Below are 20,801 nucleotides of genomic sequence, written 5' to 3'. Positions count from 1 at the left end.
TACTCCTCTGTAGAGCTGAGTAACCCTACCAACTTCAGAAATGCATATATATATTCATTTCCATTTCAAGGCAGTTGGGGGAAAACCCAGTCTTATTTCCTAGGTGGAGGTGGGAACTTGCCCTAGATTGTTTGCTGAGCTATTTGTACATCCTTATTGAAAGCTAGAAAAAAAAAATAGAATGAAATGTAAGAAATTTTTAAATAAATAGCACACAGGGGCTCCTGGCTGACTCAGTTGGTAGAGCATGTGACTCTTGATCTCAGGGTCATGAGTTCAAGCCCCACTTTGGGCATAGAACTTACTTTAAAAATAAATTAATTAATTAATTAATTAATAGCACACACAAATGATGCTTTTATGTGCACGTCCTTCAAAACAAAAAGGATAACCAGTACATATTAAAGTCTTTCAAAATTTTACAGAGAGTGTCAGCAAACAAATGACAGTTAAGATATTAAAAAACTATACTGAAATATTTACTGATGAAAATATATGATGTTGGGGATTTGCTTCCAAAAAATACAAGAGATAGGGAGGGTGGAGGGAGAGCATGGAACCTGTTCAGAGTGTAGGATAAACAAGAATGGCCATAAGTTGATAACTGTTGAAGCTGGTGGGTGCTGGGTATGTGGGAGTTTAGTATGCTATTTTCTTTACTTCTGTATGTGTTTGAGATTATGAATAATGGAAGGTATCTTAATGCCATTATAGAAATACAGCAGTTGCTCCAATTTTTAAGGCTTAAGAAACTTTTTATTTAGGTATTAGTGGCTAAGCTGGAGATTTTTGCTATGAAACCTTATAGAGCACGATGTAGAATCATCATTTGCATTGACAACCTTTTTATTTTTTATTTTTTATTTTTTTCACTGACAACCTTTTTAAATGTGGCTAGAATTGTATGTGAAGACATGGAGCTTTTTGTTGCTAATGTTGTTATAGCAAATAAATCTAGAAAGATATAATATGGCAAACCCACAAGTAGTTAATGTGTATATGTCTGTATACCAAAGCATATTATTGTAGTATGATTTAAATAAGCCATTCTTGGGATCCCTGGGTGGCGCAGCGGTTTGGCGCCTGCCTTTGGCCCAGGGCGCGATCCTGGAGATCCGGGATCGAATCCCACGTCAGGCTCCCGGTGCATGGAGCCTGCTTCTCTGCCTGTGTCTCTGCCTCTCTCTCTCTCTCTCTCTCTCTATCATAAAAAAAATAATAATAAATAAAAAATTAAAAAAAATAAATAAATAAGCCATTCTTTGTAACATGTGAGTTTTCAAATATTACTTGTTAAAATACAAAGCAAGGCAATATCTTACTAACATGCTGTTGTTTTTCTTTCTAGAGTATGTTTGTTTCACTTTAGGTATATGGGAAAAAGAAACATAGCAAGGTAATTCCCACTGCAATTTCCACTTTTTTCCTTCTCTTCCAACAGAGGGCAGTGTTGATCATGCCATATAAAACCTAGATTCTTCATTTTGTGTTAACATGAGGTTGCTTATGGTTTATTTAATATGTCTGAACTCAAATTGTAAATTAAACTAGTGTGAAATGATATATTTTTAAGTTTTCCAAAGGGTAGTGATTATCCTGATATGCAGAGTTTCTGTTCTAATCCTAGAACAGATGCTTGTCTTTTCTGAAAGAGGTGAGAAAGGGCTTAGATCCAGGAGAAGGCAGGAAATCATAAAGTGGGAACAACTGTAAGGTCTGTACTTTTATCAACAACCTGTCAATATTGACTTCAGTTGCTAAGGTAAATAGAGATCCTCAGCGGCTGAGATGTGCATTCTATATTAGCTCTTTTCTACTTTTTGCCACCTATGTCTTAATGAAATAAATACTTCAAAAATGTTTGTGGGAACCTAAGGAAAAGATTACTTATTCCAGTAAGATCTGTTTTAGGGGTAGAATTAAGGAACTCAAATAGAGTCCTTTTTATTTTAAGTTAAATTCCATGGCACTTCTAAAAACCAAAGGGGCACTTTGGATGGAGGTTATTGCTCGATGTTGGGAACATCCTAATAATGCATAATTCAGGTGACGATTTCCAGTGTCTTTCCCTGTGACTGGAACTGGCATGGTAACTACCACCACGAACCTTACTTAACCTCTACAATTCTGCTCATTCTCCCACTCTGTTCACTAGAGGAAAGACAAACTCTTCCTCAGTTCCCAGACGATCCAGCTGTAATTTTTTTTAAAGGAATCTTAAAATCGAAAGAAAACAAAAGTTGGCCCATCCTAGTAACAGACATGTTTACAGAGTAAAAATTTCTGATCCAGGACTCCAGTCCAGGAACAGATCAAATTGGCATTCTTTTTTGCACACCTAACCCCAGAAATCCTCCCCACCTCATTTTACCTCTGAGTATCCGTCTCATTCTTTCCTGGGACTCTTGCCCTGCCTCACCTTTTGAAGAAAAGCGTGAGCCTTCTGAAGTGTTGGCCACTTGACTCTGATTTTTTGAGGGGAGGGAGGGAAGTAAGGAACTTTTTCTAAATTCCTTAATTATATTCTCATAGCAAAAGCTCTTTTAAATATCCATGAAAACATCATACAATTTCCAGTGCTGCCTCATTTCAGCCAAGTAATAGTAGATAGAGTATTGAACATGGTATGCTGTTGATGTGGAAACCTAGTCATGTATTAGGTTGTTGTTTATTTTTTATTTTTTTGGTTGGTTTTTTTTTAATCTAACATTGAGATCTAGTATTAAAGTACTCCATTTCCTAACTTTAAAATTCACTTTAGGGTACATGATGCCTGGCTGTCAAAGCACTTTGGAATAGACCGAAAATCACAAACCATGCCAGCTCTACGAAACAGATCAGGAGTAATGCAGGCCCGACTTCAGCATCTTAGTAGCCTGGAAAGTTCGTTTACACTTAATCACAGTAAGTGAAAATGTGGGTAGGATAGCCATTTGAAATATACATGTAATACCATGTAACCTTGAAGAAATTCTAGCTTAAATTGCCAATACGATTGGAAATGCTTTTGCACACGTGAATATCTTTGCATATCTCTGTGTTTATATACAGTCATTTCATCATGCATGAATATCTGACAATACATGCATGGATTTTCCAGCAATTTTTAGGTAATAGTGGTTTTTCTCTTAGTTTGGTATTAAAGAAATTAATTTTTCCCACTGAATTGCTGTTTCCATCATATTATTTTACACTGGATATCCTTCATTCCTACTGTTAAACTCCAATGCAAATAATGGCATCTCAATATAATAATATATATTTGTTTAATATATATAATATCTGTTCATTTGATGATTTTAAGGGATTACATCTGCTGAACTGACTGCAGAAATGAAAGAACTGTAAATACTATTTTGACCAAGGTATATTTCACATGTGTTGAAATATTGACAAGGAGAATATGACAAGGAGAGAAATGTTGACCAGCGAGGGAAGCTAGAGGGTTATATAAATGGAAGCAGTCCTCTGAAAAGCAAATATTAAAAAGTCAAAGAGAAATCTTTCATTTCCATACTGTCCTCTGGAGGTTGCAGAAAAGGAAGTCAGCCAAACTGGCTTTGTGATAAGGACTAATAATAAAAACAAATGTCTTGAGCGGATGGACCCTGAACTAATAATAGATTCAAAACCTTTTAAAAAAATGCAAGTTTTATAGCTGTAGGCTTTGCTCTTGTCACTTGTAAAAAGGTAATGGAGCTACTTCCTTTGGTTGCCCCAGATGCTTTGTTTTTCTTCTGATCTAGAAACAAGTACCCTAACAGAGGCATAATTGGAAACATCTGGCCACAGGGCACCACAGAATGTGATGTCGCTGACTGTCTATGATTTCTCATTTTCGCACACATAATTTCCCATGTTATTTCCCATCCCTGAAATCTTGTCTCCAAAGAAGCAGACACCTAATTATGTGTTGCAGAGTTGTTGATATGGAGCTGAAGTAAGAATGAGTGAAACTGATTAACCAGGATCATATTTGATTAAGGAATAAATGCAAGGAAGCTCATTAGGTCTGTGGATATTGAGAGCCTCCTTTCTTCTTGCTTGTGTCTCTCTGAGTCTTTGGGGGTGGGGAATCATTCAAAACTGATACGTGAATCTCTACATTGGGCAGTTTGCATTTACTTTTTTTTTTTTTTTAATCTTAGGCTCTGCGACAACTGAAGCAGACATTTTCCATCAGGCACTCCTCGAAGGCAATACTGCTACTGAAGTTTCCCTCACAGTGCTGGATACCATCTCGTTTTTCACCCAGTGTTTCAAGGTAAAAATGAAGAGTTAGAATTTAGTTGGTGTCATAAAGAAGACATTATATATAAATTAATTAGAGAAAGCATAGTGTAGGGAAAAAGTCCCTAATAAACTGTCTAGAAACTTAGATGACAGACCTCATTTGGCTACTGTGTGACCTTGGGGATCCACGGAGACTTACCTGCCACATCCATAAAGGGAGGGGTTTGGGGTCATTTGCCCTTATGCTTCCTTCTACCTCTGAACTTCCGTTGTTTGATTTTTTGTGTGTGTTTTAAAAATGTTTTCTGTCACTCTTTTATTAATATATCCAGTAACTTTCAGCTTGAATTAGGATTGAACCAGTTTGCCCAAATACTCGTGGCAATGAGATGTTTTGTCAGGCTTGATGATGTCCAGGCGGGCTGGCTGGCTTCCCCTGACCAGGCATTCAATGCTTTTTTTCTCAGATGTTTGCCTCTGGACACAAATCAGCATTGCTAGGATTTTTAAAAGAAGGTTAAAGCAATGATCTTGCAGGGTTTTTGAGGAAGCAAAATGAGATGATAGGAGGGTGCTTTGAAGAGTAAAAATTATGTTACTGTCAAATAATGTGACATTAGCAGAACTCAAAAGTAAAAAATCTTGTTTGCTTTCCCTTGAGTTACACAGGTCAATTATTTTCATCCATCTTCTCTATGTAATGCATTTAATTGCTTCAGCCCTCCAGGTTTTCCTTCTTTTTTTTTTTTTTTTTTTTGAGAGAGCGTACCACATGTGGTGGGTGGGGGTGGGGAGCAGAGAGAGAGAGAGGGAGCTCCCACGTGGAGCCCAACTCAGGGTTCAGTCTCACAACCTTGAGATCATGACCTGAACTGAAACCCAGAGTTGGATGTGTAACCTCCTGAGCCACTCAGGTGTTCCATAGCCTTCCAGATTTACTATGGAATCCTGACCTGGGCTTTTCAGAGGCTTATAAGGGAAAATGAAATTAGATATTAATAAGAAATAGGCTACAGAATCTCTTTATCAAGTAATAAGTTTGTTCTAATTAAAATGCAGCCTAAGTTCATTTTTACTGTGCCAATAAATAAGAAGGACATCTTAAGGCTCACATTGTATTCCTTCCTCCTATTCAGATCCTTACTTAACAAATACGTGTCTTGGCAGATGTCAGTCACTATCCCAAGTGCTTTGCAAATATTAACTCACTTTTCTATTGTGAGGCTGGGGGTGAGAAAGGGGAGTGATTGCAAATGAGCACCAGGGATCTTTCTGAGATAAGGAGAGTATACTAAAATTGGACTGTGATGGTTGAAAAACTCTGTAAATTTCATTAAAATAATTAAATCATATACATAAAATGGGTAAATCTTATGGTACATATATTATACCTCAATAAACTAACAAATATGAACTCACTTTTATTTTTAGAAAATTTTTAAAGATTTTATTTGTTTGAGAGAGACAGAGCAAGTGAGTGTATTCCCAGTGAGAGGGAGAAACAGACTCCTGCTGAGCAGGGAGCCTGACATGGGGCTTGTTCCTAGGACGTTGGGATGAAGACCTAAGCCAAAGGCAGACGCTTAACCAACTGGGCCACCCAGGCACCCCTTCACTTTTAATCCTCATAATAGCTCTTTGATACAGATACTATGATTATTCCTCTTTTAAAAATTAGGAAACTGAGGTTCACAGGGGGAAGTTATGTCACATAGCTGGCCAGTAGCAGAACCAGGATTCAGAGCTAGGACAGTCATTAAAAGAATCCATGCTTTTTTTTTTAAAGGTTTATTTATTTATTTTAGAGAGAATGAGTGGGAGGAGGGACAGAGGGAGAGAGAGAATCCTCAAGCAGACTCCCTGCGAAGTACAGAGCTGGCCTCAAGGCTCCTGGGACCCAGAGATCATGACCTGAGCCAAAATCAAGAGTCAGATGCTTAACTCGCTGAGCCACCCAGGCACCTCATGAATCCATACTTGTAACCATTACACCCTGAGCCAAAGTAGACTAAAGAAAGAACCAGAAAAGTTTTATACCATTCAGGGATTCTGGGTGTTGATGTTACCATTATACCTAGTCTGTTCAATTGTGATACCTGCCATTGAGCAATATACTGCTTAATATTAATAGATTAAAAAGGGCACCTGGCTGGCTCAGTCAGTGGAGCATGCATCTCTTGATCTCAGGGTGGTATGTTTGAGCTCCATGTTGGGTGGAGAGATTACTTAAAAAGAATAAGCTTTTTGAAGAAAAATATTAATAGGTTAGTAGTGTTTTCTACTAACCTATTAGTAGGTATACTAACCTATAACTAGTTCTGCATTTGCTATGCTACATTGGAAATTTTTTTTCCATCTACTTAAAATGATGGAATTACGTGCAGTTGGAATTTATGCAGCGTTTTGAGATTTCCAAGTTGAAAGATGGCACAATTTTTTTTTTGGCACAAATGTTTTTAAGTTATATTTAACTTTTTGTTTTTCTGAAACTTTCAAGCAGTGCTTTGATAAACAGGTATGGCAAAGTTGACTCTCATTTGGGGGAGTGGGGGATGGCATAAACTATTTCTGCAAGATGTATTTTTTAAAGATTTTATTTATTAATTTGAGAGAGAGTGATAGCATGAACAGGAGGCAGGGCAGAGGGAGAGGGAGAACCGGGCTCCCCACTGAGCAGAAAACTGATGCGGGGCTTGATCCCAGGACCCCAGGATCACAACCTGAGCCGAAGGCAGAAGCTTAACCAACTGAGCCACCCTAGCGCCCCAACGTGTTGTTTGTTTTATGTTTTATAGAGTCAACTTTTAAATAATGATGGCCACAACCCATTAATGAAAAAAGTATTTGATATTCATCTGGCTTTTCTTAAAAACGGACAATCTGAAATGTCGCTGAAACATGTTTTTGCCTCCCTGCGAGCTTTCATCAGTAAGGTAAGGAGAAAATCTTTATAGCTGCTAGCAGGCTCCATCTGTAGCAGGCCGGAAAGAGGGCAATGAGACCACCATGTTGATATCCATGAACCTTAGACAACAAAGCTATTAAGTACTGCCTTTGTAATCCTGGGTACAGAAGAGCAAAAAACACAAAAGGGGCCCAGCCAGGGACCCCTTAAAGTCTAAACATGCTGTTTATTTCACCTTGCCATTCCTTCCCCTTTCCAGCAGGCTCCTTTGAAAAGTATCATTTTCAAATTACCAACTTTGCCAGTTTTACTTCTAGTTTGCTTCTCTTTTTATAAGGTTTTATTTATTTATTCATGAGAGACACAGAGATAGAGGCAGGCTCCCTATGGGGAGCCTGATGCGGGACTCGATCCCAAGACCCCAGGATCACACCTTGAGCCAAAGGCAGATGCTCAACCACTGAGCCACCCAGGCACCCCCAGTTTGCTTCTCTTGAAAGTCTTCTCATGCTAAGGATACAAACGTTAATCAGTGCATCCATGTATAAGCCCTTGGAAAGCAGAGACCAGGTTTCTTAACCGCAGGGTCTTGTATGATATCCTGCAAATGATAGGCACTCAGTACAGGTTCAGATGAATGAATTCTGCCTCTCATTGCTAATTGTATCTGCTGGCTCTAAATTTTCAGGCTGCTTACCTCATCTCAACAAAACCTCAGACCAGGCTTTTAGGAATAAATCTGACCGAAACTGATAGCAAAAATTTATTTCTGGTCTGTTTTTGATAGCTTTTAAATGTAATAAAAAGCATTATAAACCAGGATGGAGTTAAAATTATGGAAAGCTACAGTCTAGGCCTCTACTCTGGCATGTATAACTCCAACAAGACAAATTCAATTAAATGATTTGTGTAGTGGAATAGCTAAGCATGGAAAACTTTTTTTGTCATCATTATTTGTATGGCAGCTTATTACATTTACTTGATATAGAACTTAAGTGGATTTGAAGGTTGTTTTTAATTGCCATTCCTTGATATAATTTTTGAATAAAGAAGTATGTGGAGAACTGAATTCAACACAAGCATGTTATAAGAAACTAAGGGAAATAGATTCAGAAATAATTCATCAACCAAACAGTTAAAGGGTAGGAACTTATTGGTGTTAGACAATGTGTCAGGGATACAGTCCCAGGGCTTAACGTCCAGTAGAGGGAAACCTACACACATCTGTGGACACACATCCACAAATACCACTAGAATAAGAGAAGTCTGTACAGGGATCTGAGGGTGGGCAGAAGGGGAAATGTTCTAATTTAGCAAAAGTTCCTCTATAGTGGTAGAGATAGAACTTAGTAAGGACTGAGCAAGAGATGAGACTGAAGAGGTTAATGGGGACCAGATGATTATGTACTCATCTTAGGAGTTAGACTTCATCTTTGAGGCCTCAGGGAACATGGAACCAGCAGAATTAGATTTGTATTAAGGGCAGATTGATGTGGGTGGGGGGAAACTCTCTCAAAAGTAGTGTGGAGGGACGCCTGAGCGGCTCAGTGGTTGAGAGTCTGCCTTCGAGTCCCACGTTAGGCTCCTTGCATGGAGCCTGCTTCTCCCTCTGCCTGTATCTCTGCCTCTGTGTGTGTGTGTCTCTCATGAATAATAAAATCTTTAAAAAAAAAGTAGTGTGGAAGGTGGATGGGTGGCAATACCAAATAAAGGCAGGAAAAAGACTTAACTATAGTGAGCTGGATAAGAGATGAGAACCTAGAGTAAAAAAAAAAAAAAAAAAAAAAAAAAACACCTAGAGTAAATGACAGTGACAGTGAAGATGGAAAGTCAAAGGCAGACATAAAACATGGTAAGAAAATTGAATCAATAGGATTTGGTCTTTGGTTCACTGACTGGATGATGGAGTATGGTAGGTAATGTGAAATACAGAGAAAAGATTACATTTGGGGTAAAAGTTAATGAGTTCTGTTTTGTGGGCCTGTTGAATTTAAGATGTCTTTAGGACATTCAGTTACAGCTATTAGAATTAGCAGTTGAATATATAGATCTTTGCTTGGGGGAGAGATCTTGGTTAGAGAGCTAGACTTGGAGTCATCACCCATCCACTCATCATCCATCCATCCATTCATCCTGTATTTATTGAACACTGTTTCTCTGTCTGGCATGGTACTAGGTACTAGAGATACAGGATGGGGATACAAAAGAAACAGTCTCTGAAACTTCTCAATGCTCTCATGAAGCTTGTAGGCTAGTGGGGTTGGGGAAAAGAAAATAAACAAGTAAATAAAATAGTAATTATACGTTCTAGGAAGGAACCAAGGTGCTGAGATAGAGAATAATGATTTTTAGGAGATACCTTAATTTGTTTTATTTTTTTAGAGAGAGCATGTGCACACAAGTGGGGGATGGGGGTGGTAGGTGATGGCAGGGAGGGGAAGAGGGAGAGGGAGAGAGAAAATCTTAAGCAGGCTCCATGCCCAGTGCAGAGCCCAATGCTGGGCCCAATCTCACAACCCTGAGATCATGACCTGAACCAAAATCAAGAGTTGGACACTTAGCTAACTGAGCCCTCACCCGGTGCCCCAGAGATACCTTACTTTAGATAGGCTTGTACCTTTTAAAATGAAACCTGAAATATAAAAGGGGCCAACTATTTGAAAAGCTCAAGGAAGAACACTCTAGGGAGAAGGACATGCATATGCAAAGACCCAGAATTGGGAAAGAATTGAAAATTCTGGGAACTGAAAGATTCAGTGTAGCTGCAGCATAGTGAACTAGAGAGAGCATCAGCATATGAGCGGTAATTGAAGCCATGGGAGTGGTTTAATTTCCCCTGGAGAGTGTGTAGAGGAAGAACCAAAAAAAAATAAAGGTCAAGAGCAGTACATTGGAGAAAAAACAACCTAGAAGGGGCTGGAAAAGAAATCTTTGGAAATGAGAGGGGAACAGCCAAAGAAGAAAAGTTTCAACATTATGAGGAGGTACAGAGTGGTCTAATGAGATAAAGGGGAAAGGGAGTCCATTGGGATTGATAATGAGGAGGTCATTAATGATTTTGGCCATTGCCCACTCAGAAAAGTATGGTGGAGATAGAGACTAATTTTAGTGGATTAACTACACTACTCCCATGCCCCCCCTTACACCTTTATTTCCATACTAGAGTATCTTGCCCAGCAAGATTTGGTCTAATCTGGTGAATCTATTGATGAGATTTCCCAATTGCCAATCAGAAAACATTCATTATCTGCACAGCATTGCACTTGGTGTTAAGGTGATAAGGAGTGGATTCCTGGGACACTGGCTGGCTCAGTCGATAGAACATGTGACTCTTGATCTCAGGGTCATGAGTTTGAGCCCCACGCTGGGTGTTGAGATGACTACCAAAAAAAAAAAAAGGTTCATGTAACATGGGTTTAAAGTCAAGATTCCCAAGGAATAATTTTGAAAGGGTGGCCCTCTAGCTTCACACTCCCTGAAAAAATCCATGATGCACACTTGAAGCAACTTACTACTTGCTTGCCTAGACAGGTAAGCATAGGCAATTGTAACAAGCCTATGTTGTACAAAAAATTTATCTTTCACAAAGCAAACTAAATACATTTTCAAAGTAATAGCCCCTTGGCTGTTTTGAAGACTGAGCATCACTTTTGTACTCTCTAATGCCAAAATATATTTTACTCAACACTATTTATGAGTAGAAGACACACATGCATATGTTTGTGGGTGTACACTTCACCTCTACCTCATTTTGTTAAAAGATCAGCTCTACTTGATGAATACATTCCCACTATAATTTTATCAGCATTTAGGAGTTCATAATGTAAGGAACTGTTTAAATATAAGGCAAAAGAGTAAGCATTGCAGATCATCCCTCCCATTTTCAAAGCCCAAACTGACACCCATCAATCATTCATCATATCAGCCATTCATTGATTTAATACATATTACCAAGAACCTACTTATCTTTTCCAGACCATCGTAAACTCTTCTCAGATCTGTCACATTTATAGGCAGTACTGGACATTTTTACAGTGACCTGTATACAGACTTGAATTGTTCTCATATTTTTAAAAGATTTTATTTATTTACTTGAGAGAGAAAGCAAGCAAGAAAGCACAAGCAGGGGAGGGAGGGGTAGAGGGAGAAGGAGAAGCAGATTCCCCACTGAGTAGGAAGCCCAACAAGGAGCTGGATCCCAGGACCCCAGGATCATGACTTGAGCCAAAGGCAGAGGCTTAACTGACTGAGCCCCCCAGGCACCAGAGCACCCAATCCAGTTTTGAGTGAGAATATAGTAGGCATTTGAGAGTTGATTGATTTTTGTGGTTGGATTTTCAGATACCTATTTGTTTTTCCTGTTCTTTAGTTTCCCTCAGCCTTTTTCAAAGGAAGAGTGAACATGTGTGCTGCATTTTGCTATGAGGTTTTAAAGTGCTGCACCTCGAAGATTAGCTCAACCAGGAATGAAGCATCTGCACTTTTGTATCTTCTGATGAGAAACAACTTCGAGTATACCAAAAGGAAAACCTTTTTGAGGACACATCTGCAGGTCTGTGAAAATCAAAGCTCCTTTTCCTTCTTTTTTGAAAAAAAAATATTTTATTTATTTATTTGAGAGAGAAAGAAAGATAGAACATGAGCAAGGGGAAGGGGCAGAGGGAGAAGCAGACTCCCCACTGGGCAGGGAGCCCAACGTGGGGGCTTGATCCTGGCACCCCAGGATCATGACCTGAGCTGAAGGCAGACGCTCAACTGACCGAGCCACCCAGGGGCCCCACTCCTGTTCTTTCTTCTGTTCAATCTTTAGCTTCTAGATTAAGACCTAGAGATATTTGGTCCAATACAATAGCTATTAGCCACATATGGCCAGTTAGCACTTGAAACTTGGCTAGCCCAAATTGAGACATGTTGTAAATATAGAATATACGTTGGCTTCTGACAACCAAGCACAAAAAAAGGTGAAATATCTCAATTGTTTTATATTGACTGTATGCTGAAGTGAAATTTTGGACATTTTGGGTTCAGTGAAATATATGAAATTTCACCTGTGTCTTTTTACTTTTTGATGTGGCTCCTGGAAAATTTAAAGTCACATATGTGGCTCACATCCCATTTCAGTTGGACAGCACTGCTCTAGAGCCAAGATACCAGGAGCCCAGGCTCTAGTTCAGATTCTGGGAGTATCGCTCAAGTACCACTCACTGGGTGATCTTGAGGAGCTTCCTAGTCTTTCAGTGCCTCATTCATCGTATGCAAAATAGCAGTAAATACCTGTGCCTACCTCATAGGGTTTCGTGAGGATTAAAAAAAAATGATTAAATACCAAACAAAATATTTGTTAGATAGCACAGCTGGCTAGATACTGTTACCGTAACAAGTAATTTAAGTTTGTTTTTCAAGTTCTGGCCTGCCCAGTTAGCACAAAATGAGAGATGGCTCAGGGTTTAGTGGCAAGCTTGGACTTTGGAATCAGGCCTACCTGGGTTTTTTTTTAAGATTTTATTTATTTATTCATGAGAGACACATAGAGAGAGGCAGAGACATAGGTAGAGGGAGAAGCAGGCTCCCTGTGGGGAGCCTGATGCGGGACTCGATCCCAGGACCCCAGGATCACAACCTGAGCCAAAGGCAGATGCTTAACCACTGAGCCACCTAGGTGCCCCCCCCCCCACCTGGGTTTAAATCCTAGTTCAGCTACTTATTTACCATGTAACCTTACACAAGTTACTCAGTCTGTCTCTAACTCTCTGCCTCATCTGTAAAATGAGGCCAGGTATAGTTCACCTCGCGGAGTTATTGTGAGGGTGAAACAGAAAGTGTGTGTTGTGCCAGGCACCATGCCCAGCATGGATGTAATAGATGCTTAATGTGTGCTAGTTGTCATTTAAAAACTCCATTTCTTTTGCTTGTTGGATGAAACAGTTCTGAGCCAAGTCACGCATGGGACTTCTTGACTTACTAGGATCTTTGTACTATGGGAAATCCTTGGTCATATTTCTGTCTTCCCTGCTATGGTCTATTCCACTGGAGTTGTTTATTGGAGGCTGGCTTAGAAGTAGGGAAGCAACTGTAAGTGGCTTTCCAGAAACATCATGGGGAATGGGAAGATCTGATAGAGGTAGATGATAGATGCTTCCTATAAAAATCTGCCACGTACTTCCTTTGGGATACTAGGGCCAGCATTACATGCTAGGGCCTTTGCTATTTGCTTTTCTGAGGCACCATTTAAATAACCACCTTCCCCAAAACATTTCTGCAATAAACGTGCCAGTATGCTCAAAATGTCCTATGAAGGGCCATTCTTCTGGGTCAAAGCATCAGTTCTCTCAAGTCATTTATTGAAATATAAATGCATTAATAAATGTGAGGACTTAAGAGCATCTCTGTCACATAGTCAGTGCTAGTAAAGTGTTAACTAGTATTATGATTATGATCTCTTTCATTCTCATAACAATGCTATCAGGTAGTCTTACCTCCCCCATACTACACATTAGGAAAGTGGGACACAGAAGGGTGAAATAACTTTCCCAAAGCCACACAGTAAATAATTAATAAAGTCAAAAGCTGAATCTAAGGCAGTTTGACTCTAGAGCCTGTGCTCACAGCTCCCACAAAACCCTGCTTTCTGGGAGCTGGAGTGAATTGTCCAGCCATCAACACCTTAGTGTGAATCATGCAGGCAATCATCCAAGGAAGCTTGAGAGATTCCAATCACCACCAAAGGTCCTTAGGTATCCTGCCATCTGACCTGGAGAGACCCGAGTCAGAAACCAGGAAGGGAGCTGAGGGACTACAGTTGGGAGTCCAGCATGGTGAAATTGACTAGTGAAAGGCAATGAGAAACCACCCAAGAAAAATGTCATTTATTCCCAGCTTTGCCATAGCAACTACCCAACAAGCCTAGTTGGAGTGGAGACCTGGCCACCATCATATCAGTTCATGATTTTATAAACTGTTTTAGATCTAGCTGTGCTATGAGGTTTTTTCTTTTAAAGATTTTATTTATTTATTCATGAGAGATGAGAGAGAGAGAGAGAGAGAGGCAGAGACACAGGCAGAGGGAGAAGCAGACTCCATGCAGGGAGCCCAATGCAGGACTCAATCCCAGGACCCCGGCCGGGAACACGACCTGAGCCAAAGGCAGACTCTCAACCACTGAGCTAACTCGGGTGCCCCTGTGCTATGAGTTTTGAACAGTTGTTCACATCTGACCAGGAAAGGCCAAATACAGTTTGTAATTGGGACCTTTGGAAGTTGCTCTTTCACTAGAAAAATTTAATTTTTTAGGATTTATTTATTTATTCATGGGAGACACACCGAGAGAGGCAGAGACACAGGCAGAGGGAGAAGCAGGCTCCCCATAGGGTACCTGATGCAGGACTCAATCCCGGCTCCTGAGATCACACCCTGAAGGCAGACACTCAACCACTGAGCCACCCAGGCGTCCTTCACTAGAAGAATTTAAAGCCTTTTGTGTATGAAGAAAACATTACGATGGAACAGGGTAGCATTTTTCAACGGAACATTTCATACGGGTGCTTATGGGGTTACACGATGATGAAAATAAGCAGCATTTGTTCAAAAGACATTCGGAAAACAATGTGTGCTTCTTCCTGCAGATCATAATTGCAGTGAGCCAGTTGATAGCTGACGTGGCCCTAAGTGGAGGATCGCGATTTCAGGAGTCTTTATTCATCATCAATAATTTTGCAAATAGTGACAGACCTATGAAGGTATGTTCTCACTCCAAGGAATAAGCTAGAACCACCTTCCCTGTCAGAGAAGTTTACACTCCTATAGTTAAACTGTCATTGGATACACAACTTTTGATAGTATAGAGCATATAGGATATGGGCTTTATCTTATACAGCACTGTGTCTCCAGCACCTAGAACACTGCCTGGTACATAGCAGATCTAAAGAATTATTTGACTGGATGGATGAATGACTATATTGTGTATCCATAGCTGTTATAGCTAGTAGGATTGGAATTTTTTCCAAGCTTAATTTCTAAACTTTTTCAGAAAACAAATGGCTTCATTTTTGAGAGTCATTATCATTTATAATATTGGCTAATGAAGCACTGAGTTTCAGGAATCCTCTGTTAACTGGTTATGGCTTGCCATAGGTATGTATTGGCAAACCCAAGCCCAGTTGGCTGAGGCCAAGCCCAAGACCCTGATCACCATTCCTCTTTCTTATCTATGTACTCAGAACCTATAACATTATAAAAATTCATTTGTCTTGAGGCATGGGGAACAGGTTCTGATCTCCAGTGATATATGTATGCAAGGGAAGAATCTTTTGCCAGTAGAAGACTTTTCCTCCCAGAGGGATCATCCCCATTCTTGGGAAAGGTCATCCTCCAGGATAATTTGACAATATTGTGTAAAAACTGAAAGAAAAAAAAAGCTCACAGTCACAGCATACTTGATGTTTGGGATATGTAGAATCTATGTACCAAAAAATAATTCCCAGAGGAATGTTGCTTAGACTGAAAAAAAAAAACAAAAAAACAAAAAACAAAAAACACTGAGTAGTGCCAGCCATTCTCAGGCTGGGAAAGTTTGTTTTTCAGCCAGTTCTGCTGGTTCCCTGGAAGATCAGCATATGCTCCAACTAATCCCATGAGCACAGAAACAATTTATGTCACTTAGGATCTTCTACTCTGAAATTTATTTTACCATTCTTAATTCTATATTATGTAAAAGTTGGATTAGCATCTTTTTCAAAGTAAACGAGGTCTGTTTGGGCTGACCTTGATAATAAATCTTTTTCATGACTTATTTCTTAGTTTTATTCTGGTAGAGCTGTCATTACCAATAAACCTTATTATTACAACAAATGGAATCACTACTGGGGTATAAGAAGGAACTTTATTGTAAATGGAATCACTACTGGGGTATAAGAAGGAACTTTATTGTACATAATTATTATTTTTAGAGAGATTAAGAAAGCACTTTTAATTTTTTTAAAGATTTAATTTCTTTATTTTACAGAGAGAGAGGGAGCCAGAGAGCATAAACAGGGAGAATAGTAGAGGGAGAGGGAGAAGCAGGCTCCCCCACTGAGCAGAGAGCCCAACTCAGAGCTCCATCCCAGGACCCCGGGATCATGACCGGAGCTGAAGGCAAATGCTTAACCCACTGAGCCACCCAGGTCCCCCAAGAAAGTGCTTTTAAAACCCATTTCTCCACATTTGGTTATATTTACATTGGAAAACTCCATAACCCTGTACTTGTCCCTTACTCATCTTCTCTGAATCCTACAGATGATTGTGAGAACTCTACCAGGGTTAAGAGGAAGTGATAGTACTTTCTTAATAGTGGTCAGGATAAAGAGGAAACTGTAACTTAGTGGGTTTGGAGAATAAAACAACACTTTGAGAGAAGCTAGTAAACTCTTTAGAGTGTTCTGTGATTCTTAACCCTTTAGTCATCTAAGTGAAAATCTTAGCAGTATGGTTTTTACCTTCATGGAGATGGTAATTGCTGGAGGGGATAGGTTTGTTTGTCTGAATGGAAGAGTGGCTCAGATCACTAGCTCTGGAGCCAGGATGTTGGGGTGTAAATCATGTCTCTACCATTTAACCCACGGTGACACCGGAGTCCAGCTATATTAACTGCTATATGCCTCCATTTAGTTCTTGGTTAAATGAATTATAACAGTACTTATTTCAGAGGGTTGCTAGACAAATGAAAACAGGGATGGCACTTAGACTATTGCCTGGTACAGAGTAAGCTGTCAATTTTAGCCATTCCTGTAACCAGAATTACACAATAATGGCAAATAATTCTCATGGCCATAGTATTTACAGTGGACAAGCTGGAGTTCGGAGCCAGGTAGTCTAGTTCCCAAATCCATGCTTTTATGTATTGTGAGTATCCTGCCATCAAGTATAGAGTTTGAAGCCCAAGCTTCATTTTAAAAAGAATTAATTTAAAGCTCTTTGGGGGCACCTGGATGGCTCAGTCAATTAAGCATCCAGTTCTTGATCTGAGCTCAAGTCTTGATCTCAGGATCATGAGTTTAAGCCCTGTGTTGGGCTCCATGCTGTACTTGGAGTCTACTTAAGAAAAAAAAAGTCTCTTTAGACATGTAATATACTAAGAACCAAATACCAAGAACTATAGCAAGGAATATAAATCATGTTATTCTCAGGATTGGATGCCAGGGCTTAGAGCACATTGATAATATTAATGAACATGTCTTTTTTTGTTTGTTTTGAAATTAGGCAACTGCTTTTCCCACAGAAGTCAAAGACTTGACCAAGAGAATCCGTACCGTTCTTATGGCCACTGCTCAAATGAAGGAGCATGAGAAAGATCCCGAAATGCTCATTGATCTCCAGTATAGCTTAGCCAAGTCCTATGCAAGCACCCCAGAGCTCAGGAAAACCTGGCTTGATAGCATGGCCAAGATTCATATAAAAAATGGAGATTTTTCAGAGGTGATGTCTTAAGACTTTGTTCTAGACACCGTCCTGCAAAAGCCCTGGAACAGATGCTGACCATTCTTTCTTTGTCATCCTTTTGCAGGCAGCAATGTGTTATGTTCACGTGGCAGCTTTGGTTGCAGAGTTTCTTCATCGAAAAAGTAAGCTATTTCTGTTCTTAGAGCCAGGGAAGATTTCAGTTTGCACAATAGTTCTTATGTTTGTAGTTTGTGACTATGAATATGATGTAATTGAGCTCTGAAAACCATGTTCACCTTTAGCTCCATTCAGTGTTAAACAGAAGTTGGCTACAAAAGAAAACTGGATTATTCATTTTGCCTTCATTATGAGTAGAAGAATAGGTTAGATGGTACAGGGCCAGGCCTGATGCCCAATGTTTATTTTCCAAGACTGTCTCCTTGGAAGACTGCCACAAATTAAATTCTTCTCAGGGCTCATGAGAAGCTCTGGTGAATATAGATCATTTGTTTTCCCCTCATCTCTCTCAACTTCACCAAAAACTGTCCACAGATTATATGCCTGTGGCCACTTTAGTGCACCAGTACCTGGGTATTAAAAGGGAGTCAGCACATCAGCAAGAAGGCCAAATAAGCTATCCCTTTTTGTATACCCCCCCTAACAATTTGGCATCAATCTGGGGGCAAAAATCCCTCTGTGGGAGCCGTGGGATCCAGCACTGTGTGCCAAGGGACCTGGTTGGAATTGGACCCACCTATGCATTGGGTAACAGGCAGACAGACCTTGATCCTGGATGCAGACTCTGTAGTGGCTCATGAACTGGCCCGAGCCCTTCTCACCTGTGTTCTGAGAGCCCCTGGAGAACACTGTCTTAGATAATCATCCACCGATGGGAGAACCTTGGTGGAAGTCAAGGAGTCCAGTTGAAAAGTTCTAGCATGTCTTTGGAGCAAAACAGATACAAGTTCAGATTCCTGGGAGAGGGTAAGAAGAACAGTTGGACTTAACTCGTGTCCCCCATTCCTCAATGTGGCACAGCCCAGTGCCAAGAGAGACCTTCTCGCCCTTGATTTCTTCTGCAGGAAAAAGTGGGAGCATGTGAATGGGCATCTGGTTTTCCCAGCAGTACAAGACCTGCCAAAGAGGCCCATTTCTCTCTCATCCCACCAGACTACTGGATCATGAGCCGCATGACTAGGGGCAGGAAGAAGCGAGGAGTGCTGCAGATAGGACTCTTACAAGGTGTTAAAAAGACACGGATCCTACTAACCAGAAGCCTGCCAACAAGGCACTAGTGACACTTAGCATATAGATCCACCCCCTATCTATCCCACAGGCATTCTCCATGCTCTGTGTATCTAAACCCCACACTCCTTTATCCTATAGTAGGCTCCCTGTGTGTGCTCCTGATAGGCGGCATGAGTAAGCTTTGGCAGATGACCAGAAGCCATCTAGAATCTGAGGGCCACCAAACAACCACAGACTTGAGCTTTAGTGCCAGCCTTGAGAGAGCAAAAGGGAGCTGTTAGCACCTGGCCTGGTGTGTTACATGATGGAGAGAAGGCATACAAGCTGAAGAAATCTGCCACAAAAGGGAGCAAGAAGTGTGAAGCAAGTATATCCGTAGGAGGTCTAGGAAAGCCACAGACTCCCTAGTAGGGCAGATGGAAGGTACTTCTTTCCCAAAGTCAGTCAGTAAAGGTGGTTGGAGATGACTGCTCCATCAGATACAGGACTTCAGAGAACAGGAAAAACAGAGGAGACCGGACACCACCAAAGGATAACAGTCATCTTCCAGTAACCCACGCCAAAGACCTAGAGCTTTGCAATTTACCTAATCAAGGATTAAAAATAGCTGTTTTAAGGAAGCTTAATGAGCTACAGTAAAACAGAAAGACAATTCAATGAAATCAGGAAAACAATACAAGAACAAAACATGAAGCTAAACATACAAATTTTTAAGAAAACTCAAATTCTGGCATTGAAGAATATAATGAATGAAGTGAAAAATGCAACAGAGAGCATTACCAGCAGAATGGATCAAGCAGAAGAAATAATCTGTGAATTGGAAACCAGGACCTTTGATGGGGCACCTGGGTGGTTCAGTCAGTGAAGCATTCCACTCATATCGCGGTAGTGAAGGTGGGCTCCATACTCAGTGGGGAGTCTGCCTGTGATTCTCCTTCTCCCTCTGCTCCTCCCCACTAAAATCAATCAATAAATCTTTAAAAAAAAAAAAAAAGAAGAAGCCAGGACCTTAAAAATGATCTCATCATAGGGGAACAAAGGACAAAAGAATGAAAAAGAGTGATGAAGCCTATGTGTGTGATCTTCGGGACAGCATCAAAAGACACAATCTGTGAATTCTTAGATTCCGAAAAGGGGATGGAAAGCTTTTATTTCCAGAAATAGTGGCCAAGAATGTCCCAAATCTAGGGAGAGATTGGACACCCATGTTCACGAGGCTCATAGATCCCAAAAAACACAACAGAAATAGAGCTTCTCTAAGACACATTAAACTGTCAAAAGACAATCCCAAGACAGCAAGAGAAAATAAGTTTGTAACTTACAAGGGAACCTTCATAAGTCTATCAGTGGATTTCTCAGCAGAACCTTGTAGATGAGGAGAGAGTGGGATGATATATTCAGAGCACTGAAAGAATAAAACTGGCAATCAAGAGCACTCTTTCCATCAAAGTTGTCCTTCACAAATGAAGGACAGAGATGTCCCCAGGCAAACAAAGGCTGAAGGATTTCATTGCCGCTAGACCTGCCTTGCAAGAAATGCCAAAAGGAGTTCTTGAAGCTGATATGAAAAGCTGCTAATCAACGTGAAAATGAATGAAATGGATCTATTCAAATGGATGAAGATGTGGCACATATATACATTAGAATGTTACCCGGCCACAAGAAAAAGGAAATCCTGCCAGTTTTAGCAAAATGGGTGGACTTTGAGGGGACTAAGTGGAATGAGTCAGAAAGAGAAAGACAAACACCATATGATCTCACTTTCATGTAGCATCTAAAAAAGCCAACTTCAAAAATAAAAATAAATAAAAATAAAAAAGCCAACTTCACAGAAACAGAGAGGTGGATGGTAGTTGCCAGGGGCTGGGGAAAAAGGAAGATGTTGGTCAAGGGGTAGAAACTTTCAGTTATAAGATGAATGAGTTCTGGAGATCTAATGCACAGCACAGTGATCTTAGTTAACAATATCATACACTTGAAAGTTGTGGAGAAAGTAAAT

At 40.1% G+C, this 20,801-nt stretch overlaps 1 protein-coding gene across 6 annotated transcripts in view; it reads left to right on the top strand.

Moving 5' to 3' along the window:
- DOCK11 (dedicator of cytokinesis 11) overlaps nt 1–20,801 on the top strand; it is a 191,351-nt gene that overhangs the window by 134,123 nt on the left and 36,427 nt on the right. For all 6 annotated transcript variants that reach the window (XR_012026524.1, XR_012026525.1, XM_072817119.1 and 3 more), the window contains 8 exons: nt 1,349–1,396; nt 2,762–2,904; nt 4,149–4,264; nt 7,029–7,166; nt 11,508–11,690; nt 14,761–14,874; nt 17,375–17,590; nt 17,679–17,736. Coding sequence is in view for 4 of the 6 variants with exons in the window: in XM_072817119.1 (XP_072673220.1) it covers nt 1,349–1,396; nt 2,762–2,904; nt 4,149–4,264; nt 7,029–7,166; nt 11,508–11,690; nt 14,761–14,874; nt 17,375–17,590; nt 17,679–17,736 (1,016 nt within the window). In the remaining 2 variants the exon portion in view is untranslated. The remainder of the gene's footprint in view (nt 1–1,348; nt 1,397–2,761; nt 2,905–4,148; nt 4,265–7,028; nt 7,167–11,507; nt 11,691–14,760; nt 14,875–17,374; nt 17,591–17,678; nt 17,737–20,801) is intronic.

The sequence above is a fragment of the Canis lupus genome, chromosome X (genome assembly GCF_048164855.1).
Source record: "Canis lupus baileyi chromosome X, mCanLup2.hap1, whole genome shotgun sequence".
Taxonomy (NCBI): domain Eukaryota; kingdom Metazoa; phylum Chordata; class Mammalia; order Carnivora; family Canidae; genus Canis; species Canis lupus.
The sequence above is the reverse complement of the archived record's forward strand: the minus strand, read 5'-3'. Positions and strand labels throughout refer to the sequence as shown.